General features: G+C 46.6%; 1 protein-coding gene across 1 annotated transcript in view; it reads right to left on the bottom strand.

Moving 5' to 3' along the window:
• CABLES1 (Cdk5 and Abl enzyme substrate 1) overlaps window positions 1-27,718 on the bottom strand; it is a 258,207-nt gene that overhangs the window by 131,655 nt on the left and 98,834 nt on the right. Inside the window, 1 exon segment of the mRNA XM_030213504.1 lies at window positions 4,514-4,585. Coding sequence (XP_030069364.1) covers window positions 4,514-4,585 — 72 coding nt within the window.

Below are 27,718 nucleotides of genomic sequence, written 5' to 3'. Positions count from 1 at the left end.
GGTGGTAGTTCCAGGTCAAGTGTGTGCCATTTCCAGGGAGAAAAAAAAAAACCTGGAAATGGATAGTGCGGCGGTAACCCATCAGTAATCAGGCATCGCTGCATGCTGTCTGATTACTGCGGGAGCCCTTACCGCCACCTCAATGGGTGGCAGTAAGGGCTCCCTGCCACATGGCCATGCGGTAAGAATTTTCTTACCGTATGGCCATTTTACCTGCAGCGGTAAAAAGGGCCCTGGCGCACGTGAAAAACAGCCCCAGTTGCTACCCCAAGGCCCTTTTCCCCACAGCTTGGTAAAAGGACCCCTTAGAATTTTAATTGCCTTGCTGTGTATTTCATGCCTGGGGAGATGCCAGCCGTTGTAATGGGGGAAATTCTGCAAAAAAAAAAATTACAAAGAAATTGGAATTTTGCAGAATTTTCAATTTTCTTTTTGTACAGTGCAAAACTCATTTCATAGCTGTTTTGAACTAAAGTACTCAAGGCTTGGTTGATGTCCATCCTCTTGACATTAAGGGATCCAGGAGGGAATTGGGCATCCACATTTTCTATGGGAAAAAAAATTCCTGGTGTTGCTTCTGAGTCTACCTCTTGCAGCTTGAAATTATGACCCCTAGTTCCACAGCTTCCTCTCCTTTGGAAAAGTTTTGTTTGTGGATAATACTTTCAGGTATAGGAACCAACTAGCCAACATGATTGGAGGTGCTGAATGTAATACCCCCTTGCACCTACAGAACTGGCACCTATGCTTTTAAGAATTTAAGCTTCTGTAGCAAATCTCCCCTCTCCTCTTGGGATTGATCTTTGTTTCCTCATGTCTGCTGAAGCAGATCCTGCATCACTTTGTTGGTTTCCTCTGGGCTGCTTCAAGTTTCTTTATTTCTTGATATACCGCCAAAGGGTGCATATCATAAACGATTTACAATAATAGAATAAAATAGGAGAGGTCAGAGTAGGAAATGAACTACAATATGTATATAGGAAAGATAATAGGACACAAAACAATTAATAAAGGGCTGGGGTTGTGGCTTGGGGGAGGGCAACCGCGGTGACGGTGCCCCGAGTCGGACTTGTGAGTGGGGGCCAAACAAAGAAGGATAAGAAGTTGGCACTGAGGGAGGGGAGAGGTTTTCTATTTATTAAAATATTTCTGCTAGTGGCCTGCACTGCATTACATGCAGTGTCTCATTGAGCAGGATCACTCATGCTATCAGGAGCTGCATGTAACTATCTGCTCTGTGCAGCAAATACAGGCCAGACGGTGGTCACACCCCCAACCATTGCACTTACCACACAGTAATTTTGGTGTTAACCATGCGTTAAGTGCAAAATTTACCGCAGCTTTGCAAAAGGGCCCTTAAACTAGTATTGTAAGGCATGCCATACAAGGGTGAACAGGATAGAAATGTTTCTAAAGCCTGATTTTGGTAAGTCTGTCTGGAGGTCACTGTTTAATGCCATTTACAGCATCTACATCAAGGGTATTTCATAAAGACAAGTAGATACCTACTTGCAGTGCGTCATTTCTAGTGAAAAAGGTGCCGGTACTCAAATGCCAGGCCACCCTTCAGGGGTGAGATGATCACTGAGGGACCCACCGCACAATAGCCAGGCCCCCCTGCAACCAGTCACAGAATCTATGACAAGGCTGAATTGGTGTGTAGGGCCCGAGCTCTTTCTTTAAAACTTGGGGACCATGGGTCAATTTTAGCACACACTGAAAAAGGTGCCGGTACTCAGTACCCCCTCAAAAAAAGACCTGCCTACTTGCCTTATAAAATACTAGGATAGGCGCAGCTACGTAGCAGGTATGGATATTTATACAAGTCCTAGAGCTGGTTCAATGTCTATGCCAATATTTTTCACATATACTTGTAAATTAGAGTATTTTATCATCTGTGTGCACACTTGCTGTCCATGGTCTGCCCAAATTGCTCGCCCAGAATCACCCCTGGCAAAGTATGGGCCATCTCCTCATGTAAATGACTAAAATACCACTAAAGTGGGCATGTTCCTTAAATAGTAAAGCAGGTGTCCTTTTATAAAATTACCCCTTTGTGGCCTTACTGAGAAATGGTCTCACTCAGCAAAAACCTGTATGAAGCGTCATCACTTCCTGTTCACTAGTTATGCCTCTCCCTAAGAAACCTAGAATCCTTACAGCTTTGGTTGCTGACTTGAAACCAACAGATCCCAAGGTGCATGGACTAGGAGACATCAGCTTTTTCCCTCCTATTGCACACAGCTCCTTTGGATTCCTGCATCCCAAATAAATTATTCTGCACTTTTTCGTATTTTAGCTGAGCTGGCCAACATTCAACCAGTCTTCTACTACTACTACTATTAAACATTTCTATAGCGCTACTAGACTTATGCAGCGCTGTACAAATTAACATGAAAAGACAGTCCCTGCTCAACAGAGCTTACAATCTAAATTGGACAGACGAACAGACAGCTCTTTAGATCTCTTCTCATTTGTCCAGGCCCTTAGGGGTATCTACTCTGTTGTAGATCTTTGTTATTCTGAAAAAAGCAAACTTTTCCTGCTAACCCCCTTCAGCAATACCACTCAAAGATTGGCTCCAGGATGCCATCATTCACCTTCCTTTCCTCTGAGTTAATTCCATCTTTGATCACCTTCTGACATGTCAGTCAACCAGTTCACCACCCTGAGATCAACACCCTTCTCAACTTATTCATACGCCTCCTATGAATAACAGTACCAAAGGCTTTGCTGAAATCCAAGTACACAATGAGGGGCATAATCGAACGCCCATCTCCATGGGCGTCTATGTCCGAGAACGGGTACGTGAAGGGGCGGGACAGCCCGTATTTTTGGAAAAAAAAAATGGGCGCCCATCTTTTTTTTTTTCCCCGATAACACGGTTTGTGCCAGGCAAATGCATCAGGTATGTGCAGATTTCAGCTGGGCGGTTTCGTTTTTCAGCGATAATGGAAAACGAAGGCACCCAGCTCAAAAATGAACAAATCCAAGGCATTGGGTCATGGGAGGGGCCAGGATTCGTAGTGCACTGGTCCCCCCTCACGTGCCAGGACACCAACTGGGCACCCTAGGGGGCGCTTGTAACAAGTAAAAAAAAAAAAGTAAAATACCTCCCAAGTCCATAGCTCCCTTCCTTTGGGTGCTGAGCCCCTCAAATCCCCCCCCCCCCAAACCCACTGCCCACAACTCTACACCATTACCATATCCCTTATGGCTGAAGGGGGGCACCTAGATGTGGGTACAGTGGGTTTTGGGGGCGGTTTGGAGGGCTCCCATTTACCACCACAAGTTTAACAGGTGGGGGGGGGGGGGTATGGGCCTGGGTCCACCTGGCTGACATCCACTGCACCCACTAACAACTGCTCCAGGGACCTGCGTACTGCTGTGATGGAGCTGGGTATGGCATTTGAGGCTGGCATACAGGCTGGAAAAAAAAGTTGTTAAAGTTGGGGTTTTTTTGGTGGGAGGGGGTTAGTGACCACTGGGGGAGTCAGGGGTGGTGATCCCCGATTCCCTCCGGTGATCATCTGGTCATTTAGGGCACTTTTATGGGACTTGTTCGTGAAAAAAAAAAAAAAGGGTCCAAAAAAGTGACCTAAATTCTCGCTAAAAATGGCCATTTGTTTTCGATTATTGGCCAAAGGCGCCCATCTCTGCTCAGCCGATAAACATGCCCCAGTCCCACCTTTACCACACCTCCAACATGCCCCGTCAACTTTGTTCGTTCCCACGACAGATTGCAGTTGCAGGCACCTAAAATCGGCTTTCGATTATACCGATTTGGGCGTCTTTGCGAGATGGGCGCCCATCTCCCTATTTGGGTCGAAATATGGGCGCCCATCACTTTCGAAAATAAGGCTGAATATCTACCAGGAAATGCCCTATCTAGTTCTCTGATCAATAGTTTACAAAAAAATTAAAAAAAAAAAAAAAAAATCAGTCCAATTCCTTTAGCAAGATCTTCCTCTGGTAACACCATATTACTCAGATCTTGCAACCCACTGGTCTACACAGCAACTATCCTTTTTTTCAGTAGCATCTCCCATTATTTTCCGCACTACTAAAGACTTAGCCTGTAGTTTCCCACCTTTCTCTGTTACCACTTCTTTTGTGAAGAGGGACCACAGCAGCTGTTACTTGAGGATGTGTTAATGCATTCACGTTAAACCAGCAGCCATGACAGCAAGTGTACAGCAAAGTACAATACAACAAACTCAGTGTGCAGTCCACGCCCATTCTCCGCCCATACCTTGACCCCATAACAGGGCATACAGCTAGCCCATGAATAAGAGCATGCTTGCGTGCCTATGTGGTAATTAATTGTGCTCACCGCCTACAAAGTATGCCTGTGAAGCTCTCTCTCTCTGTCCCACAAGGGACTTGCTTTTTAGAAATAAACGTGGTTTATTAAAATGCCAAAACAGAGCATTAAAATATCTCAAAAATTTTTTGAGCAACATCGTAAAACTTTATCACTCTGCCTTTTTGTGTTCAGCAAAAGCCAAATTACCTCCGCAATGGTGCATTTTCTTCAATGTCTTCTAATGTTTCCAAAGAAGATCGCTGGGAGATCAGTCTGCGTCTTAAGGAAAAAGAAAACAAGAAACAAATTATAAATATTTTCATTAAATGCATGTTTGAAAATCAGAACACTTGATTCCTTGAAATCAGCCTGAATTATTGTATACCTTGACAATGGAAACTTCCCGAGAAGTTCAACTGAAGTTATTCTTAGACTATATACATAAGGCACATTTGCACTCTACACAAAATAGAGAATTTCCATGGGTAAGACAGCATTTTCTCCATAATTCTACGTAGGTTACCCAAAGTTCAACATGGAGCCAAGATGTATGGACAAACTAATCAGCCATTCTCAATCAATAATTAGTTTTTAATTGGTAGTCACTGGTGATTGCATGCGCATCTACCCTGTGACTTACTCTATAAAATACTCACCTAAATTTTATAGCATGCAATTCAAAAGGGGGTGAGGGCATGGGAGGGGGTTTGTTTTGTTTTTTAACAAGAGGGCTGCCTCTCCCTACCTAGAAACTCTTCCCTTGAAGAGGCTAAGGCAACTTAGAGAACAGCAGACAAAGTGCTGTCTCAGGGAGGATGGGGGGGGGGGGGGGGGAGGGACCCAGCCACACCGGGTGTGACACCCCTGAGGCTAGAATAGATCCCTGTGGACCACAGCCTCCACAAACCAGGTTAGATAACCCCAGGAGCACAAAAGGGAAGAAAACCTAACAAACTACAGACAAAGAAGATAAAAAAAGGAGAGAGACTGAAAGGCTCACCACCTTCCACCTGCTGGAGACTGAGATTATTGGATCTTTCTCTGCCTAGTTAGGGCTTTTATTGGCTCTCTCTGTAGAGCCAGAATTCTCAGTCTCCACCTGCTGGAAGGCGAGCACAACCCATCAGTCAGAATCTAGGCCGGTCCGGAGGGACGCTAAGGAATATTCCATTTTCTATAAGGATGATATCTAGCTATTCTCTATTTTGGAAAGCTTTGAAAACATATTTGTTTATGCAGTAAGAATTATATTGTTAAAGCTTAAAGATTTAAACTGTTGATCATATCTGAGTGAGATATTATTTTTGCTGTAAACTACCTTGAAGACGCTGTTAAAGGCAGCATAGAAGCATCAAAATAGAATAGAATAGAATTAAGAAGATGTTCTTTAAACTTAAGCAGTTACCCCTTTGGTCTGCTCTTGTTTTCATACTGATCACTTCAGAGTACTGGTTCAATTGTTAACCCTTTCACATCTAGATTACTGCAACTCCTTATATCTGGACATTTCGTCTAAACTGACTTTGAAGTTTCAGTTGACCCAGAACACTGATGCTAAATTAATCTTTGATAAGGCTGTTTGATCATGTGATGCCTTTACTGCTCCAGTTACACTGGCTGTCTGACAAAGGTAAAACTGCTTTCAAAATTTGCTATTTAGTTTACGAAATTTTAAAAAGATTCTCTCCAGAGGCCCTCTCTAATTCAGTTCAACTGATTGGCACAACCAGATACGGTCGTAATAAATACTTTAATTTTGGCCTTTCCATCTGTGAAAGATATTCAACTAAAGTCTGTTTGATAAATCATTTTCTTTTCTTTCAGTGAAACTTTAGAATTCCATGCCGTACTTGGCAAGTTTAAATGATGATTATTCATACTTTCAGAAAACCATTAAATTTATTTTTTTTACTGAATTTTTAAACCTGTGATTGTTATTTTAACTGTAATTTCTTGAAGTTATGCTTTGGTTTCCGCTTTGTTATCCGCGTTCAATCTTTGTACGGATTAGGCAGATATAAATGCATATACAACATAACCAGAGAAAGTAGCACGAGGCTACAGCTTAGAGAATCCCTTCCTGGGACACTCCCCAAAGTGCAGGAGCAGCACAAGGTTGAGGAATCCTCTCTCCAAAGCCTGAAGAGCAAGTAGCATAACAAAAACTCTTACCCTCTTTTCTCCATCTGTGGCTAAAAAAAAAAGGAGATCTGGATTGAGCGAGAAAAGGCAAAAGAGGAGGGGTGGTGACCAGGGAAAAGAGGATGACTGTTTCAATAAATATTTGCTGAAGCATGGATGTCTAACAGCCAGTACTATACAATCTTCTTGAGATGGCTGTGCAATAAGAGCCAAATATGAAAGTACAGCCATACAGCAGATGCCAGTCTTAAGACAGTAATGATCTGATTCAACTATATTAATGGAAAATGCTATCTGGATCAATCCATATAGCATACTAACGAGACACATGTATCTTCATTCTTCAACTGCCTTAGTACGTCTCAAAATATAAAGGGAATCTTTCAAAATTATTAGACAACACAGCATCCATTAAGCTTTTTTTCTATCATTTGTCAATGCTCCTCCTCATCTTGTTAGCTTTCTTTCTAAAGCAAATGTTTCCCGACAAGTTAGAATCGTAGCAAATTGATAAAGCTAAAAAAAATTGTACAGATTCTAATGACAGACAGTACATGGGAGCTAAGGGTGAGGGGACCTACACTTGGACATCAGCAGAAAATTTATTAGATTTTTGGAAAAAAACCCATTCCAAAATAGTCAGTAGAAAAGAAAAAGCAGTAAATATCCAGAGTAATACAACAAACAAACCCCCCCCCAAAAAAAAAACACCCCAGAGAGAATAAAAAAAAATCCTATACAGTCCACATCTCGCAGAAAGAGCAAATTATAACAGAGGTACAAATCAGCTAAACAATTCAGAAAAGATTAAGCCCCTGGCACACATATAAACCCAATTAATTGGAATCTACATATCCCCCCCCCCCCCTCACAATATATCCCTAGGAAATATATTAACTTCACTGAGTTTTACAATCTTACAAATTTGCAGGATGTGGAAAAGCAAACTTATTCCTTTGGAAGTTAACTAGACACGTGCAGGGAAACCTTAAAAAAGGAAAGAGAGTAGTGGATGCTTGGAATGCTCTCCCGCGGTAACAGAATTCAAATATGCGTGGGATAAACATAAAGGAATCCTGTTCAGAAGGAATGGATCCTAAGGAGCCTAGCCAAGATTGGGTGGCAGAGCCGGTGGCGGGAGGCGGGGATGGTGCTGGGCAGACTTATACGGTCTGTGCCCTGAAAAGGACAGGTACAAATCAAGGTAAGGTATACACAAAAAATAGCACATATGAGTTTTATCTTGTTGGGCAGACTGGAAAACTCTTTTTATTGGAAAAAACTAAAAACAAATAACATACAAATCAAAAACAAGCCCCTAGCTATACACGGTCCTCCTATCTATGTACACCCCCTCCCCCTCCTCAATAGTACAGTGGAAACTGTTTATTAGAAAGACCAAAGAAAAAAACCGGACATGCAAATCAAACCCCAGGCTCCTAGCTAGACATGGTCTGCCTATCTATGTACACCCCCTCCTCAATAATACAATGGATCAACCCCCCCCCCGACCCCCCACAACCCCTTCAGACAACTGGCACACAATCCCCTGGGAAGCATGTCCCCTCATGGCGGCTTAAGCCTCACGTGTCTCCACCACCTCGAAGCCACCCCCACCCCTTTTTCCACCCTTTCCCACTTCGCCGCTTCCTGCACCGCCCTTACCACATCCCAGCTGACTACCTCCGCCGGCCGGACCTCCTGGTACAGGGACACCCTGCAGCGCGCCATCCAGAGGCAGTACCGCAATATCACCGAAATCAGAAAGCGTGTTACCGGATCCCCGCGTCCCTCTCCACCCTCTGGGCCATACACCCAGTCCGCATAGCTGTAGTTGCGGAAACTGGGGATCTGCAGCAACGAGGAAACCCGGTCAGAGACCTGGACTGTAAATGGGCACCTCACCAGGAAATGCTCCATCGTCTCTTCAGTTCCAGCACATTCCTCCCGTGGGCACCCTCTATCCCGCACATTGCGATATTTCAAATTTCCTCGGACGTACAGTCTACCGTGAAAGGACAGCCACGCCAGGTCTTTATACTTCACCGGGATGCGGTTCGAAGCAATCAACCGTAACCCCTGCTGCATCCGTGGGGCCGGCGCGTCCCTCAGCGCCAGAGGAGCTGAGAACACCTGCGCCCGTACTCTGTCCGTCCAGACCCCCCGTTGTCCTGCCTTCACCTCCCCCACCGTCAGCCCCCACACCCTCACCAATTTCACTAGGGTCTTGCAATAACTCACCCCCCCCGGAGCCCCCCTTCGCAGTGCCACTACCCTCCCCCCCTCCCGCCATAGGTCCCAATATCTCGGCCACCACTGCAGGACACTCCTAGCCCACCCCGGTGGCTCCCGCCCTACCGCCCTCCCCAGATTGAACTGCAGGAACAAAGCGCTGAAAAACAGGACTGGGTTTATCATGCCCACCCCCCCCTCCCTCCTAGGCAGATAGGTAACATTCCGTTTTACCGGATTCGTCCTGTTGCCCCAGAGCAGCCGGAAGAACACCCCATACAAGGCCGTGTACCGGCTCTCCGGCAGCAGGCAGATGTAACTGACGAACAGAAACAAAGGAACTAAGTGTGCCTTGATGAGCTGTACCCGCTCCCCCATGGTCATTTTCCACCCCTTCCATCTATCCACCCTCCCCTTCACTTCTTGGAGACACCTATCCCAGTTGTAGAGCCTATAATCCCCCTTCTCGAAGTATATTCCCAAGACCCGTATACGTTCCACAGCTGTAGGAAACCTACCTCCCAACTCAAATTGCAGCCCCTGATCCCCAACCCACAGGCTATTGGACTTTTGAAAATTGACCTGCGACGCTGTTGCCTGCGAGTATTCCTGGATCAGGTTCTGCAATCTACCTCCCTCCCTCTGGTCCGCTACCCACACTGTAACGTCATCTGCATACGCCACGACCCTTAACTGGTTATTGTCCCCCACCTCCACCCCTTCCAGCCCCTCCGCCCCCCCCTTCTCCAGCCGTCTTATAAAAGGGTCGATGGCGTATGCATACAACAGCGGGCTGAGTGGGCACCCCTGTCGGACCCCTGCCCCTACCTCAAACCCCTGCCCTCTCCACCCGTTAACCAGGGGAAAACACCCCGCATGCCGATAGAGTAGCTGTAATTGCTCTATCCAACCCTTCGGAAACCCATAGCGCTCCAGAATGCTCCATAGGACACCCCACTGCACTCTATCAAACGCTTTTTCCTGGTCGAGTGTTACCAACAGCCTACCATGCCCTCCCACTCTACTGCGTTCTACCCCCTCCCGCACCCACGCTGCAGCTTCCAAGACCCCTCTCCCTTTAACCCCACATGCTTGCGAGGCTGCTAGCAAATCCCCAGACACCTGCCTCATTCTCTGGAATAGCATTCGCGCAAAGATTTTTCGATCCGTATTAAGCAGTGCTATAGGCCGCCAGTTGGCCAGCATCGCCGGGTCCTTCCCCTTACTTAGTAGGATAAGAGCCGCCTCTGTCAAGGAACTAGGCAAGGAACCCTCCAACTGGGCTGCCCCCCATACCCTCACCAGGATCGGCACCAGCTGCTCCTTAAAGGCCTGGTAGAACTCAGTTGTTAGCCCATCCGGCCCCGGCGAGGTCTTCCTGTGGAGCGCCCCGATGGCTTCCTCCACCTCCTGTTCTGTCCACGGGTTCAAGAGGGCCTGAAGCTGGGGTCCCCCGTGACCTATCCCCGGGGTTCCTTCCACATAACACTCCATCTGCTCCATATCAATCTGCTGGGCTGAAAGGAACGCCGCAAAGTGGTCCCTCACTGCCCCCAGAATCCCCTCCTTGGTGTCCTGCAGGACCCCCTGTGCATCCCGCACCCCCTCCATCACCCTGCGCGCCCTCCGCTCCCGGCAGCATGCGAAGGGGTCCGGGCTACACATTTTCCCGAAGTCCCGCTCATACACCAAGGAGGTGTAGCGGTTGTACTGTACCTGCTCCAGGAGTGCTTGGAGATCATGTATTTCTTCCTCCCTCCCCCCTTGTGAAATCAATGTGTCCCTCTTTTTCTTTATTGCCATGCCCAACTTTGTCCTTTCCCTCCCCTCCCTTCTCGCCTGTCTGAGAAAGAATCCCCGCGTTCGTCTTTTCACTGTATCCCACCACTCCCCCAATGACTGAAATGCCCCCTGCACTGACACCTGATCTTCCAAAAACCGGCGGTACTCCTCCCGCACCTGCTCGCTACCTAACCACTTTAAATTTAGTCGCCATAACCCCCTCCCTGGCCTCTGCGCTGCCGCCCCCCCCACCTGAAGGAGGACCATGTGGTGGTCTGAAAAGTCCACGTCCACGGTTCGTGGACCCCCCAGACAAACCCCCTTCTTTACCAGGAATCTATCGATTCTACTTTTACACTGCCCTCGAAAGAACGTGAACCCCTCCTGTTCCTCACAGAAGGCCACATGCGCGTCTACCAGCTCCGCCTCCCGCATGATCCCTGCCAGCCTCACCCCGTCATAGCCCACCTGTACCGATCGTCCCCCACTATCCTTTTTCCGCAATATGGTGTTAAAATCTCCCCCCCAGACTACTTGGCGCGAAGTGTATAGGTAGGGCTTGATCTTTCCAAAGAGGAGCACCCTTTCCTTCTTGCTTTGGGGCCCGTACACATTCACCACCCTCAGTGCTCTATCCTCCCAAATCGCATCCACAACAAGACATCTCCCCACCCCCAGCTCCACCACTCGCTGAATATTCACCCGGTGGGACTTAAATAAGATCCCCACCCCACCATACCTCTCCCCCGCCAACCCCCACACCGAGGGACCCCACTTCCAGGCCCGTCTTGCCCGCCTGATCACCTCAATGGACCGCAGCCGAGTCTCCTGGAGCAGGAAGCAATCTGCTTGGACCCTCGCGAACCAGTCATACGCTAAACCCTGCTTCTTCGGAGAGGCGATGCTGGCCACATTCAGCGTGGCAAATGTCAACACTAAGCCTGCCATCCTCATTGCGAGTCACGGGTCTGCTCACTCCCAACTTCTTTCCTTATCTCCTGGGATACCCCCTTCTTACCCTGAAGCAGGTCCTCTGCTATGCGGTCTACATCATCCCCTGCCAGATCCCCCCCCCCCCCCCCCGCAGCCGTCCTGTCTGCACCTTACCCCCCCCTCCCCCTTTCTTCCTTCCTTTCTTCTTTGCTCTATCCGGACCCACACCCTGATCCCTCCCTCTCCCCTCTTCACCCCCGCCCCCTACCTCCTCCTCCGAGTCCTCCACCTCCCCAAGTCCTCCAAGTCCTCCAGATCCTCCTCTAGCTCCACTCTGTCCCCCCAAGCCTGCACTTGGGCCTTCACCACCTGCCCGGCCCCCTCAGCTTTCCTCTTACTCCCCTTTCCCCTCCCTCCCTCCCTTCCCTCTTCCTCCTCCCTCACCCCTCCCCCTCCCCCCAGAGCCTTCCCGCCCTTCTTCCTACCACCAGTACCCTCCTCCAGTGCTTCCTCATATTTCCGTTTGCCCTCTCCAATCCCCCCTGCCGCCCCCTCTTCCTCCATTAACTCCACCTCTTCTCCTTCCCCCTGTTCTTCCTCCTCCCTCCCAACCTCCCTATCCTCCTCCTCCTCCTCCAACACCTGAAATCTGTTCCCCCCCCTCTTCCCCTGCAGCGACCCCTCCCTGCCCACCCCTACTTTCCCCCCCCTCCGAAACTTCCCTTTCCTCTGTGGCACTTGTACCCACTCCCCCTCTCCCCCCTGCTCCACTCCTGACCCAGCCCCCTGCCGCCCCCCCCTCCTGCATCCCCTCCTTCTCCCCCCCTTGCCCCTCCCTGCCTATCACCCCCTGCCCTATCCCCTCCTCCATTACCCCCCCTCCCCGTCCCTTCCCCCACATATCCCACTCGTTATGGGCCGCCCTAGGGCAGTTCCGATATGCATGGCCTAACCCGCCGCAGAGGTTGCACCTGATCGCGGTGCAGTCCTCTGTGGCATGCTGATCCCCGCATCTTCCACACTTTACCACTGGGCATGACATGCTGAAGTGCCTAAACGAACCACATCTGAAGCACTGCCGCGGCTGCCCCTTGTAAAAGCACAGTATCCTGTCACGACCGATAAAGGCAGCCGAAGGAATGTGCTGGACCACATGGCTCTCCTGTCTCAATTTGACCAGGGCTCCCCAACCTCCTGCCCAAACCCTGCTTGGATCCGGTAACTTTGTAAGTGGGGATCTCAGCTCCGCGTACCTCTGTAGCCAGTAGGCTAAATCTGCCCCAGAGATAGACTCATTTCTCACGAGCAGGGTGATCTGCACCAGGTCCGGCTTGCTGACTGGAATGGCCCTGAGGTCCCGCCACTCCCCCTTTCCCCTCACCCCCTCGTACCTTTCCCAGAATATTTCCATCCCCCTCTGGGTCATGAAGCTCAAGTCATATTCTGGGATGTTGATGGGGTGTATACACGCGTAAAAGTCCTCGGGTATAAACCCCATCCCCATCACCAGCCTCAAGACCCGATCCCTGGAGGGCATTGCCCCCTCCCCTATCCATTTGAGCTGTACCACATTTCGCCGCTTAGGCAGCTGTCCACCCCCTGTCCCCGCTCCCCCCCAACCCCTCCCTGGGCCCTCAAAACCACCCGATCTCCCCCCCTCCCTCCTTCCCCCTCCCTGGACTACTGCCGCAAAGGACTTGGACCCCAGCCCCCACCGCCCCCCCTCCACACTTGTTCCAGCCCTTCCCTCTGCCTCCCCCCCCTTCTGTCCCTCTGCCCCTCCCCTCATCCCTCTCCCTTCCTCAATATCCACCGCCCCCTCCCCCTCCCGTTGTCCCCCGTCCCCTTCCCTCTCAGACAAACATCCAGCAACGTCCATAGTCAGTTCTGCGGCTTGGGCTGCCTCCAACTGATTGTCCTGCCCATCACCACTTCCTGGAACGTCCCTGCTCGTCCCTGCCACTGCAGGCTCCAGCCTCTGGGCTAATCGCCTCCTCTCCTCTGTCTCCTGGCGATACTCTGGCACCTGCCCAGTCAGGTCTGCAGCTGGCGATACCAGACTCCCTGCTCGCTCTGCCCCCGAACTCCCTCCAACCTCCGGCACCAGGGGCGAAGCCTCCGGAACTCCGCCGCTCCCCTTGGCTCCTCGCTCCCAGCCGTCCTGCTGGCAGGTCTGCTCCACCACCCGCTGCACATCTGTTAGACTTGCCATGTCCACTTCTGTAGTCAACGAAAGTCTCTCAACAATCGGGTTACTTCCCCCTTGCTTCTGGTGCAGTCCCTCCTGCGTTCTCCCAATGGCTGGCGCTTCCCGGGGGCATGGCTTGTCTGTTCCTGATTCCGCCACAGGCTGGCTGTTAGCACCCCCCGATTTCACCTCTTGTAATGGACAGCTGGTCAAATGAGCTCCCAGCTGCTGCCCGCTCCTATTCCTCTCTCTCCGACCCCTCTCCTGTAAACCGCCAGCTACTCCATGCTCAGGGAAGACCTCCCCTGCTCCCGGACTTCGTGGGCGGGGCTTCTCCAGATGCCATGCTGCTTCGGTTTCCACTTCAGTCATTGCAGACCCGGCCAAAAATACCGGAGTCTGCCTCTGCTGACCCTTTTCCAACAGGGCTTCCTTCACGGCAACTGTCTCTGCTGTTTGCACAACTGCAGGTAAGCCCTCTGAGACTTCGACCACCACCTCTGTAGAAAACAGGCTGCTACCTGCGTCTCCCTCTGCTGCCTCCATTATCTGGAGTTTTGAAAAGTTACTGAGTTCTGTCCTCCCCTCCACAGGTAGGATCTCTACTCCAGCCCCCACCTCAGAGCCATGTCCTGCCGCTGCCTCCTTATTCTCTGGCTGCTGGGTAAGTGCTCTAGACTGTGTTGCCAACTGTCTCATGTATTTTAAAGTGGGGTCACCTCTGAACCCAGACAACTCTTTTGAGTCTAATGCTGCTGAAGACACTGAAGCTTGCTGCAACTGTAGTGTTCCTGAACCCCCAGACTGTGGTATTGAAGCCATCCTTTCTCGGTTAACATAGAGCTCCCTCAAAGGATTCACAGAGCCCTTTTTTAAACAGTTCAACAAGTGTTCTTTTTTCCCCAACAACTTTGATATCCGGGCTTCCTCTTTAACATACATTTGTCTGTGCTCCGCTGGGGCAAATTTACACATAGTTCTTGCCATTTTCAGACGTTTTCCTAGCTCCACTACTTCTTTTTCCACCAGCTTAATTCGTCTTACAATATTTACCACACTACTTGCTGGATCATCAGGGTCATAGCTCACTTCAAGGAACTCCTCATCTGACGATCCACTCTCCTCACTCTCACTCTCAGCTGCCTCCAGCAAAGGCTTCTGGCAAACTTCCATCGCCTCTTCCTTCTCCCTTCCTTGGAAGCGCCCTTCTGGGGCCTGTACTATCTTCCTCCCCCCTCCACTGTCTTCTCGCTTACCTTCCGCAAGCTGGGCCATGGAGGGGGAAATGCTCTGGTGGCCTCCACTGGGCTGCTTCTCCCTTCGGTCCACTGGACTCCTTTCCCTTCTCCCGGTAGTCAAACCAGGGAGAGAGCCACTCCTTTCGGCCTTCTGGTCCCGGGCCCCAGGAGGCCCCATAGCCTGGGACTTTCCTGAGGCCTTCTCCCCAGGGACCCTCCTCATCTTTGGGGAGGGAGCTAGGTCTCACTCCCTTTCCACTGGAAGTCAGCAGAGCTCTCTAAAACACCTCCTTCCTCCTCAGCAGACTGGATGGACCGTGCAGGTCTTTTTCTGCCGTCATCTACTATGTTACTATGAAAGCCTTCCTATGTCATTGAGTACTACGCACCACAGCTGGAAATGTCTGCACCTTATGACCACAAAACAAAAGATATTTCAGCTTAAGATTTTAACACAGTCAACCAATCCTTATCAGCAGAGAAATTACCAAGGGTATCACAACAACATCCTGCGTGTCAAGAAAGTCTTTTAAATCAAAGCATCCCACAGGAGCCACTACATCAAGGACACCTACTCCTTTATCCTCCACTTGAGCACCCCTTGGAACATACAAACATCTAGACGGTAAAATATCAGCGGCATTAGGGATACATAACACTTCCTCAAAATAACTTCTCAGCAAAATCTCAGCATTGAGTCCAAGGAAACTTAAGAAACTGAGTTCCTCATGCCGGCATATTCTTAATATCCTCTAATATATGGTATATACGGAGGCTATTTTTAACTCTAGAATGTCTTCTGCCTGTAGTGAGTAAGCTTATTTGCCAAGATGTAACCTGTTTTTTCAATTATTGCCAAATTTAACATACAGATTTTTGAGCTTTGACGGTCTCCATATAACCGATAATGAGACACCCTTATTCAAAGAACGTCATGTTGTAAGTGAACTTTTACAACTGGGAGAGCATAGGGAGGTTACAGAATCCAACTCAATCCTGGACCTCATCCTAGACCCAGAGCCCACCTGATTCAAGGAGACCATCGGAGAAGAAGTGGTGTCCTCTCACCAAAACACATGGAAGTGCCCTCCAGAAGAGAAGGCAACTGCACACGATGGCATTATTAGACATGAAATATCTGTCCCATGAGTCACCAAAGTTCTTACACTTGATCCTTCTCATACCCATGATATCAAATAACTCAGTTAAAAACAAAACAAACCTCATCTGCAGCTCTTGTGTTGCTCAAGGGGCTCCAAAGGGGTGCTTCCCTTTAGACATGCCCCTTCAGAGGAGCACCACAGTCTATCTGATTTTTCAAGCCATCCTCCACCCAAGACAGATGTTGTCCATGGGATAATTCTTGTCTCTTGGGAACTCGTTGCAGCATAATGATCCCCGGTATAGGCAGTACAACAATCCTTCTCCTAGCACTTAGGGACAGGTAGTTTCACTCCCTCCCCTTCAAAGAAATGTTATCACCCAACCACAAAAGCAGCACCAGAGAACAGTTACATGTATACGGAGAGGGAACAAATAGTTTAGTCCAGAAAAATAGTTCCTAAGATGTGCTTACCCACAAAAAGTAGGAGGAGTGGCCTAGTGGTTAGGGTGGTGGACTTTGGTCCTGAGGAACTGAGTTCGATTCCCACTTCAGGCACAGGCAGCTCCTTGTGACTCTGGGCAAGTCACTTAACCCTCCATTGCCCCATGTAAGCCGCACTGAGCCTGCCATGAGTGGGAAAGCGCGGGGTACAAATGTAACAAAAAAAAAAAAAAAGAAAGCAACTTAAAAAAAAGATAACTGCACTGCAATGTACCTTTTCCTGCTAGTCGCACAGCAAACTCCTGACACAAGGTTGCAATGCTGCTACCACTACTATTTATCATAGCTACACTACTACTTAAATGTATGAAGTGGTGGTGGTTTTTTTTTTTCCTCCCATTTGCTGTCCCTGTTTCCTCTCACTGCCATGTCCATATCCGCAATCACTCAGAAGTCAGTATAAGCAAGGCCCAGCACCAGTACACTCAGCCTTAAGTTCCAGCCTATCTGCTCATGGAGGCCCTGTTGGTACCTCCCCCTCTGACGCATGTGTGTCAGAGAGGGCAGAACTAACTGCAATTTAGATGCAAATCCTCGATATTCAGTAATACTGCACGCATCTTCAGTGAACACCCCTGACCCACCCATACTCCTTTTTGAGTTGCGCGCTATAAGATTTGTGCACAATCTTTATAGAATAGCACTTGGGAAGATGTGAACGCAAATCCAAAATGTTGCCAATTAACACATATAATGGATAGAACCCAATTATTGGTGCTAATTGGCTCACTAGCCAATTTAGTTGTGCACGCAAGTTTGCGCACCATTTACAGAATCTGGGGCTTAGTGTCTATTTCAGTTAGGGCGCCCATCTGTCTACACTGTCTTTATCTCCCACACATGAGTCCATGGAGCAGAGTGAAGTTAATCTTTCCCTCCACCTTATCATTGCCCTTGCCTATTCTTGGGCTTTCACCTTTTTTTTTTTTTGGAGAGGGTTGAACAAAACACAGCTCTAGCATTCTCTCTCACACCAGATAAACCTTGCTCTCTTTAAACACCCTTTCCCCTCTTCTCTATAATAGGGAAAAGGAAAAACAAGGAACAGGTTGGAAATGGATCTACCCATAGTAGGCAATATACTCTTCTAGCCTCCCACTGATCTCAAAAAGGAGAGAGAAAAGAGAGCACACAAAGGCTCAAAGCTTCAGTAATTGGTTTCCGCACAGTTCATAATCTGTATTTTCATCAGTGTTATTGGGCATTTTCTCTCTGAGATCTACTTCCAGATCCTCATAGAAATTACCCTCATAGAATGCAAAAGAATATAGAAGAAAATGGTTACAGGTGTGTTTGCATGTCAAATGGTGCTTAGATCGTGACTCCAGCTGAGAAGAACCAAGGCCAGCGCTGGGCAAGCTTGTACGGTCTGGATCCCATATATGGCAACACTAATATTCCCTTATCTCTTGTTTGTCCTAATTAGATTGTAAGCTCTGTTGAGCAGGGACTGTCTCTTCATGTTCAAGTGTACAGCGCTGCGTAAGTCTAGTAGCACTATAGAAATGATAAGTAGTAAGAGAGGGGAAAGAGTGTTCTGCTCAATGTCTGCAGTCACGTGAACAGGATCAATTCAAAAACAAAGATGTTCGGAAAACACAGGTAGATGGGGAAAAGGTCCAGAGGAAGTCTCCTAGAGGATCTGGATCAATACTGTTTGTTAGGACACTGAAGTGGGCAGCTCAAGAAAGAAAACTGTGCTTGACTGGGTAACATGGTGAACAGTAGAGGTTGTGAAGAATGGGAAAACCCTGTACTAGCCCAAGGAAGAAGAGGATAGAGAAAGAGAAAGCAAGAGGACAGAAAGAAATGTGGAGAGAAAACAAGACACTAAGTCGACAGAGAAAAAGCTCAAATGGGTGAAAGGGAGGAAGAAGGAAAACAAACTGGGATGGATAGACTGAGGATTGGGTGAAAAGGAAGGGATAAAACTGAGGGAAAAGAAATATAAAATTGAGAAGAAAATATGTTTCAAGGGAGATATAGAACTGGAGAAAATTTATAAAGGGCTGGGAAGATAACACACATACATGCAAAATACACACATTTGGAAGATTGAGAGGGGAAGGGGTGATATCAGGTCACTGAAATCTTGCAGTTTTAAACTTGCAAAACTGGAAAGTCATGTTAATTTGTTGCAGCTTTTGTCAAGTTCAAACCAAAACCTTTCCGTATTCTAAAAGTAGCATTTACAATTTTTTTTTTGATCCAGCAGGTTTCTCCTGCTCTTTTCGGTCTCCAAAGCATCGTTAATTATCATTTGTATCTGAGGGACTTTTTTTCCCCTTATTTTCTCTCTTCCCTCCCCTAATCAAAGTTAGGGCTATCTGCTAACCTGCTTTAACAAGCTAACTCAAGCCCCATTATTGTTCAATCGTACCTATTTAATTGCAAAAAACACATTAGTAAATCCACCTCTTATGCCAGCCATTGCTGCTAACAGTACTAGGCTGGAAGATTCACATACCAGGCTCCATTAAGAAACTTGCAATCACAGACCTTAAAAGTGGCCACTAGGTGTCATCCTTAAGTAATGGCCATTCCTACTCAGCTGGGGGGGGGGGGGGGTTCCAGGCACATATGTACTTTCACAGTAAATGGCATATAGCTGGATCAACACCTCAAAGAGAATGAATGTTTCTACAGCCCTTAAGGGAACTGGAAATTTATTTTCTATTCAAAGTGAAAAGGTGCTTCAGTTCACCCTAGCCATGGAGCTGGGAATATCCGTCAACTACTATGACGGCCATAGAACTAACACTACCTGAGCTTTGGAGGGTATATAAAAGGCTCTTAAAAAGGGAAGGCAATAGGAAAAGGACAACATCTAAAAAGGTACTACAAAGTTTTTACCCGACACTTCTGTTTTTGATCGGTTTTGCCCATTTTCTAAATCCATTTCCAGACAGCCCTACGGCAAGCATATGTCTTTTAACCATTTTCAGTCTTACAGGTCAAATGAAGTGGAGGAGGGGAGAGCAATGGGAAACTATGAGGCTTCAGGTCTGGCAAACAAAGCAACTCTGTAGCAGATCACAGTTTTCCTCAGCTTTGAAGCCTAACACTTTATCTCAGCAGACTGCCACATTTCACTTCACTTCCAAAATTAAAACCTTCTATTACTGCATCAGAGGAATTAGCCAACAGCATTCTCGATTAGAGGTGACCTGGCATTCAAACACAACTCTCCTCCCAACTCTCTGCAGAATCCTCATTACATGTAAAGCATTTTGCAACTGTGAGGCTTTCAGAAACACGGATGCTCATTTTTCCTGTCCCATGATCAAAATGTTCAAGAGAGCTCCCTGGCTCAGACATTGTGCTGCATCACCAGAGATGACTGGACCCCCAGTATGGGACTGCTCTGTCACGGGTTCTGGGTGAAGTGAGGAGGCAGCTTCCACTAGAGACGCAGCCTCTGCTGACATAAGGAGGGACACTGATGTGCCGATGATCAGAAGATCTGCGTTGTTCCAAATAAATGTAGCACTAGAACAGTGAGGGGCTATACCGCCCCTACGATCAGAGCTAATAGTATGCAAATTTAAGTACACTATTAGCTCTGATTATAGGGGTACTGTGCAGGAGGATTGTGCCTGAGCATGCACTCGGGCACAATCCTCCCGCACTGAGCATGCACTCAAGCACAATCCTCCCGCACTTGTTTGACAGGTCCAGGTTGTCAGAGTGGGCTGTCAAGAACCTCCCACACGCCCTGGTGGGCTAGCGGCCAACCCGCTCTCCCTCGGTACCTCCGCATTGGAGGAGGGAGTAGTACTTCCTTCCTTTCCAGCGCCGCCTTCAAAACGGCGGCGCCCTGCCCAATGCATCCTGGGATGTGCTGGATGGTAGGGAAGCCCCACCAGCACATCCCAGGATGCACTGGACAGAGTGCCACCATTTTGAAGGCAGCGCTGGAAGGGGAGGAAGTGCTACTCTCTCATCCAATGTGGAGGTATGGGGGGGGGGGGTGGGCTGGACTGACTGATCCAGAAAAATAAAAGCCACAACAGCAGCAACAAAAAAGGCCCAATGCATTTTTTTAAAATGTGTTACAAAATACTTGGTATACCACATTCACTAATTGGTAGACCAAGACCAAGACGGTGTCCAATTTAAAATTACAATTTAAATAAAGAAAAGGAGCTACAATATCTTGAAAAAGAATTATTTCGTACAAGAGGATGGTATTAAATAAGAGTAGTGAGACATAGCAAGGGGTAATGGAAACATTGAGGAAGGGAGGGGTCAGAAAACAAGAATAGCATCTTATAACTTGTGACCACATCCCCCTTCTAATCACTGTTAAATGCAAGTGTGAAAAACCAGGTCTTCAATGCTCTTTTAAATTGCTCAATAGAAGATTCTATGGGAGAAGCAGTTCCAGCAGCTGTAGCATACAGACAATTCACTGTAATACAGCACGTAGAGAATTTCACCTTTCAAACTGCCTTCCCCTCACATCTCCTCTCCTGGTGACAGACAGAAAGCTAACAGATCTATATATATAAAAGGCAACCCCAACGTTCTGAAGCCTCCACGGAAGTTGAGGCGCCCGAGATATCCGGTGTGCCCTGGAGTGTCTGCACCGCCCTCGCGTCAAAACGTCATGACGTCGAGGGCGGAGCTATTGACACTCGAGGGCCGAAACGGCCCACAGCGAACAAGGCAAGTAGCTTCGAGGGACGGAGGGAGGGGGCCCCTTGCTAGCGCCCGTTTCATTCCGCTCAGAAACGGGCATTTTTTCCTAGTATTCACAGAAAGATATATGCAACACACAACCCCCCCCCCCACACACACACACATATGCACAAAGAGACGAACTAATTCCATGAGGCATGTTCTGTATTTTCCCCACCCCTCTCGCTGATGAGCTGTTCGTGACTGATGCAAGTTTTTATTTATTTATTAGGATTTTCTTGGTTGTGACTGAAACGTAGTGCCACCTATTGACTAACCTGTGTAATTTGCTACTGGTTGCTACGTGTAATACCAACTAGAAGTGGGCAATAGCTGCTCCTGAAGGACCAATGGTACCCTACAGTTCCACTATAAAATCCATCTTTGATACTGGTTGATGGTGACAACCAATGGTTAGATGTATTACCAAACTTGGAGGTCTTTTACTAAGGCGAGCTCATGGTTTTAGCGCACCCACAATTTTAGCAAACGCTAAAAATGAGAGCTCACCTTGGTAAAAGACGCCCTTGATTTTTTTTTCTCTTTACAATGTTTTGAACTGCTCCTCCTTTCCCCTCTAGGTTAGACACGTTAGGCATGCACACACACACAAATAGAGGCAATGTAGAAAAAAAAAACCCCACACGTGTGCATACGGAGAAGGGTTGGAAAGAATTCCAAAGCAATGCGTGACATACTTTCCCCAATAATTTACTAAAGCATATAACCTGACAGGGGCTCCCACATCTTTCCACTGCCCCTACTTCATTGATACCTTTCCTGAATAAGCCTCACTCTTATATTCCGCAATCTAGACTGCTGCACATGTAAAACTCACTCATATCATATATGTGGTGCTATACATGCACGTGTCATCAGACAATGTAAAAAGCCAGAACTAGCTAAAAAGAACTACAAATTATTTCAAGTCTCATTTGCACTGAATTTAAGAGCTAGATGATGTACTGACCATTAGAGGACCTGTTCCCCTCTAAATGAACAATACTAAAATGTCAATATTAATGATTCTTACAAAAGTTGTATTAAGGAGGAAGTGACGTCATTGCTGTGGATGGTCACACAGTTCCTTCGGGGCAACATATTAAAGGTGTTATAATTCCTTCTGATTGAAGTTATTAGCAGGTGATAATCAGCTGGTGTGTTATGTCCATGGGCGATGGAACAGCTACAACATTGCAGAGTGATTTCCCTTCAGTTCTCAGAGCTTAAAACCCAAATGCAGTCCATCCATCTTGATATTAAAAGTGCCCTGGCTGAAATATGACGAAGACCTATCTGAGCTGGGCATGTGACAGAAAGAGATGGAAACCAGGCTGGAAGTGATAGCAGATGCCCTTGACACTCAGCAGAAATTACAACTGTGGAAAAAGGAGAGCCTGATCTCTGGGATAAAATGGAAGATTTAGAAAATCGCATCAGGAAATGCAACCTGAGGATTAGGGGCATTCTGGAGAGAGCAGCTTTTAAGGACTGTATGAAAGTGGTCCACGATATTTGTCCAGAATTATTGCAACAATCGCATGGAGGAAGGGGGGGGGACAGATCCCCCACATACTTATTGAAACAGTGCATAAAATATTGCAGCGGCTGACAGAGAATTGACTACATGGCATTGCTGTACATCTTAATAATTATGTGCTGAAGGAAGAGATTTTTCAATATGCCAGAAAACTGAATAATTACCAGTGGAAAGGGGCCAGAGTGGAATTATAGCAAGAACTATCTCCTGTTACTTTACAATGGTACAGGAACATGCAGGGAGTCACCCAGTTTCTCCGGATGACAGGACACCACTATAAATGGCTACACCCCTTTGCTTTGGCTTTTGCTATTGGGAGTGCAACTAAGAGGGCTAAGACTGCCACTGGAAGTCCCAGATGGCACTTTGAGGCATGAGCAAGTGGGGAAATCGCTCCTGTCCCCACTAGCCACCAATGATATGGTAGGCCCAGAAGGGGGCTGCCACTGGGGGGGGGGTCCAACACTGAAGCTCTTTTTGATCAGAGAGGAGTGAGGGAGTGAGTAGGGGCCGCGTAACAGTTTTGGTTCCAGCCAAAAATGCAAAGGCATTTCTGACCGAAAGACAACGCCAAACATGGATTTCGGGCCAGTTCGGCACCAAAATTGAAACTTAGTTGGCCTTTAGCTGACACATCAAAGGGCAAAGGTTTAATATCAATACAAGATTTGTATACCGCTATATCCCCTTTCGAGTTCAATGAAGTTCACAAAACAGAAATTACAAAGTACACCAAATAACACTCAAACTGCTAATCAATGAATGCCTTCCTTATTTCCCAAGGATTTTCTAAGCTGTGGTAATGGAACCCAGAGAGGGGTACAACCAACAGAAGAAAGAAGGTGTTGATGCCCCTGTACAAGTTGTTGGTGAGGCCCTACTTGGAGTATTGTGTTCAGTTTTGGAGGCTATATCTTGCTAAGACTTAACATGGTATGGTGTTTGCGTCACAAGATGTATGCAGAGAGACTTGAGGACCTGAACATGTATACCCTGGAGGAAAGAGTGGGAGGTGATATGATAAGACACTCAAATATTTGAAATGTATTAATTTACTAACAAATCATTTCCAAATATGGGAAGGTGGTAGAACTAGAGGACATGAACTGACGTTGCGAGGGGGGGGGGGGGGGGTCCAACTCAAGAATAATATCAGAAAGTACTTTTTCACAGAGATGGTGGTAGATACCTGTCATGCCCTTCTGCGTGAAGTGGTGGAGATAAAAACAGTAACATAATTCAAGAAATGTGTGGGATAAACACAAAGGAATCCTGTATAGAAGGCATGGAACCAAACAAGCTTAGCGATAAATAGATGGCAACATCAGTAATTGGGAAGCAAAGCCAATGCTGGGCAGGCTTCTACAGTCTGTGCCCTGATCATGGCTGGACAGATTCAGCTTCATTAACTGGAGAACAAGGCCAGTCTAGTGTTGGGCAGACTTGTATGGTCTGTGCCCCCAAAATGGCAAGGACAAATCATGACCAAGTATATGTATGTAGCATCTCATCACACCTTACACTATGAGTTTATCTTGCTGGGAGAACTGGATGGACCCGTACAAGTCTTTATCTGCCCACAGCCTTAACAGAACGTACAAGGAAGAGCGAAAAATGTTAAGTACGTTGATCTCCCACTAGCCATCACCTATCCTTCCTCTCTCCTTTGGATCAAATTCTGCTTCTTCCCTTACCTATTAATAACAAACAAGAATCTAATTTTAAAACCTAACTGATGTGAAAAAATTCTAGGTGAGAACATCTTCTATTTAAGCATGTAAGAAGGAAAAAAAAACAGTAAACAATTTTTCAAAGATGTGGAAATATTGGACTAAACTGCACTCCAGTTCTAGAAAATACAGACACTTTAGTTCATTATAATTCACAAGTGAAAAATATCACAGGCAACTCTGCTAAACAGTAGAAGAATTAGTAACTGCTAATTATATTAACAGTCAAACAGCTATCCTAACAGTAAATCCCCCCAACAGCTCAAAAATGAGCTATACAAGGTCTACAGTTAACTGTAAAACAATAATCCCAAACTAGTTCGTGCAATTCTTTCCTACACATGTGTAAACAAACCTGAGTGGGCTTATGCCTACCTGATAATTGTCTTTTCTTGAGTCCTGATAGGAATGTGTTAAATCCCACCTGCCAGCAGAGGGAGACTGTCTGATCTCTCTCTATAATCAGTATCCTTATGTCAAAGCTAAGAACTGTTTACCCCTATTCTCCTAGGTGATATCTTCCATCAGGTGTACACCACATTGAGTGATAGCTTCTAGAGGGGAAAAGCAACTGTTTTCTTACTTTATTATTTAACATTCTGCACCTGGCAAGATCCCAAAACAGTGAAACAGATTTTATGCTGCTTATCCTAAAAATAAGAAGTCTATTTTAATAATGGCTTATGGACTTCTCTTTTATAAAATTATCCAAACCTTTTTTAAGCCCTACTAAGCTAACTGCTTTTACCACATTCTCAACAATGAATTTCAAAGTTTAATTACACATTGAGTAAAGAAATATTTTCTCTGGTTTGTTTTCAATTTACTAGTTAATAGCTTCATTGTGTGCCCCCTAGTCCTAGTATTTTTGGAAAGAGTAAACAAGCGATTTATGTCTACCCAGTTCCACTCTACTCCATATTTTATAGACCTCTATCATAACTCCCATCAGCCGTCTCTTCTCCAAGCTGAAGAGCCCTAGCTATCTGCTTTAGCCTTCCCTCATAGAGAAGTCATTCCATTTATCATTTTCATCACCCTTCTCTGTACCTTTTCTAATTCTGCTACATCTTTTTTGAGATGCAGTGACCAGAACAGCACGCAGTATTCGAAGAGTTGTAGGACCATGGAGTGATACAAAGGAATAACATTCTCATTTTTGTTTTCAATTCCATTCCTAATAATTGCTAACACTGTTTGCTTTCTTAGGCACTGCTGCCCACTGAGGGTTTCAACATATCAGCTATAACACCTAGATCCTTTTCCTGAGCATTGACTCCTAATGTGGAGTTACATCTAAACAGCACACCGAGTCTACCTGGATAAATTGAACATCCTCTGTAAACAGTTGCTAAGTGATTGAAGAGTGAGCTAAGTATCTACTTGACATTATTAACAAGCAAACTATCTTTTCAAGGCTACAGCTCCTCTCATTTATTATAAATCACACAAAGAAAGTGACGGCAAACAAAAAGGCTTATATGGCTTGTTCACCCTGCTCAACCACAGAAAGTGCTCAGTTCTACAATCCCTTCCTCTCCCTTGGAGGACACACTGAACTTGTCCCATGCCTTCCCGAATTCAGAAACTGTCTTTGTTTCCATCAGCTCCTCTGGGAGGCTGTTCCATGCATTCATAACCCTTTCTGTCAAGAAATATTTCAGAAGTTAATTAGGTTTGTTTGACAAGACCTATGTCTGGTGTAATCATGCTATCTCAAATCCTGTAATCAGCTGGATTCTAGAAACAGCACAATCCTGTTTTAGCAATATTTTATTTAATTTATTCAGCACCAATGTCTAACCAGACTATTAGTTCCCATCCTCCTCCGTCCACTTTTGGAAAAGGGAAAGAAAATGTAAACTTAAAAATGCTCCAGCGTGCTCCAGGACCTCTACTGACTCCAAAGCAGCGATGAAAAGTACAAATAGAGATTTTCCTTTGTATGCATCCCGTTTGCCCCCATTGCTTTGCTTATTTTTAGTTTAGCTAGTTCCTCTTGAGCACCATCTTCTGAAAATCATGACGTCTACTTAAAATTACAATTCTATTTGTGCCCACTTTCTGTGATTCTACTCCAGGCCCTCCCTCAATGAACTTTGAAATTTTTGTTTAGCATGTCTTCTTTTCCTCATTAGCCTCTATATATTCTTCCTTTTCATCTCTGCAATCTCACAATGCCAACTTTTGTACTTTCTCCCATCACTAACGTGTAAAGAAAAAGTCTCGTTTTACTGTATTGGCAATTCCTTTTCTTCCATTTGAATCTTCACTCTCTCTACTTTCTCAGCTTCTCTTACTTTTCTAGATATTTATTATTTATTTGTTACATTTGTACCCCACATTTTCCCACCTATTTGCAGGCTCAATGTGGCTTACATGGTACCGGAGAGGTGTTGATAGACTCCGGAGTAAAACAAATACAACTAATGGTTAAGTTGAGATATTGCTGGCCATCTTGCCCTTTTCTGTGATCTCTTGCAGTTTTGATTGTTAACCTTTGTCCTTTGCTTTTTCAGCTATTTCTTTAGAAAACCACTGCGGCCTTTTGTTTTTTTTATTCTTTACCTCTGTTTTCTTAACAAAATGTTTGCTGCCTTTATATCTCCATTCGCTTTTGCCACTGCCCCTCTGCTTCCTTTAGATTTTCCCACTAAGTTAATGGCTCCATGATGTACTCCCCCATCCTGACAAAGTTTTCCTGAAGTCTAGGATGCTTCCTGTACTTCCTGAATATGCCTGAAATTGGCAAGAAGAGGGTGGGGGAGGGGGACAAGTGCATTAAAACAAATTCTCATTATGATGATACATCACTGTTGATGGCCAACATGGGTTTCTAAAAAGAGCAATTGGGATGAAACATGCATCAGAGTGCATGGTAAATTGTGTATGTATGTACATAAATAATATTCAGACTGGCTAACTCCCGCGGTCGGTGTTTTATGTCGGGACTAAGGTTGTACATTTAACTCGTTAAAATTTTTTTTTTGTTGTTACATTTGTACCCCGCGCTTTCCCACTCATGGCAGGCTCAATGCAGCTTATAGGGGGAAATGGAGGGTTAAGTGACTTGCCCAGAGTCACAAGGAGCTGCCTGTGCCTGAAGTGGGAATCGAACTCAGTTCCTCAGGACAAAAGTCCACCACTAGGCCACTCCTCCAAATTAAAAATTTGCTCCTGGTTCCGCTACCTATCTTTCTCTTTTCTCCTCTCCCAGACTCTTCCTCCCTCCGGCATATTTTTCTCTTCTACCGCTGCCCTCCTCCCTCCCCAATGCTGCTGCAGCTTGTTCTCACCAACACCCCCCCCCCCCCCCCCCGCCGGACACTGACAGCCTTTTC

The sequence above is a fragment of the Microcaecilia unicolor genome, chromosome 1, assembly GCF_901765095.1.
Source record: "Microcaecilia unicolor chromosome 1, aMicUni1.1, whole genome shotgun sequence".
Classification (NCBI taxonomy): Eukaryota; Metazoa; Chordata; class Amphibia; order Gymnophiona; family Siphonopidae; genus Microcaecilia; species Microcaecilia unicolor.
This window is presented reverse-complemented; position numbering and strand designations above follow the sequence as displayed.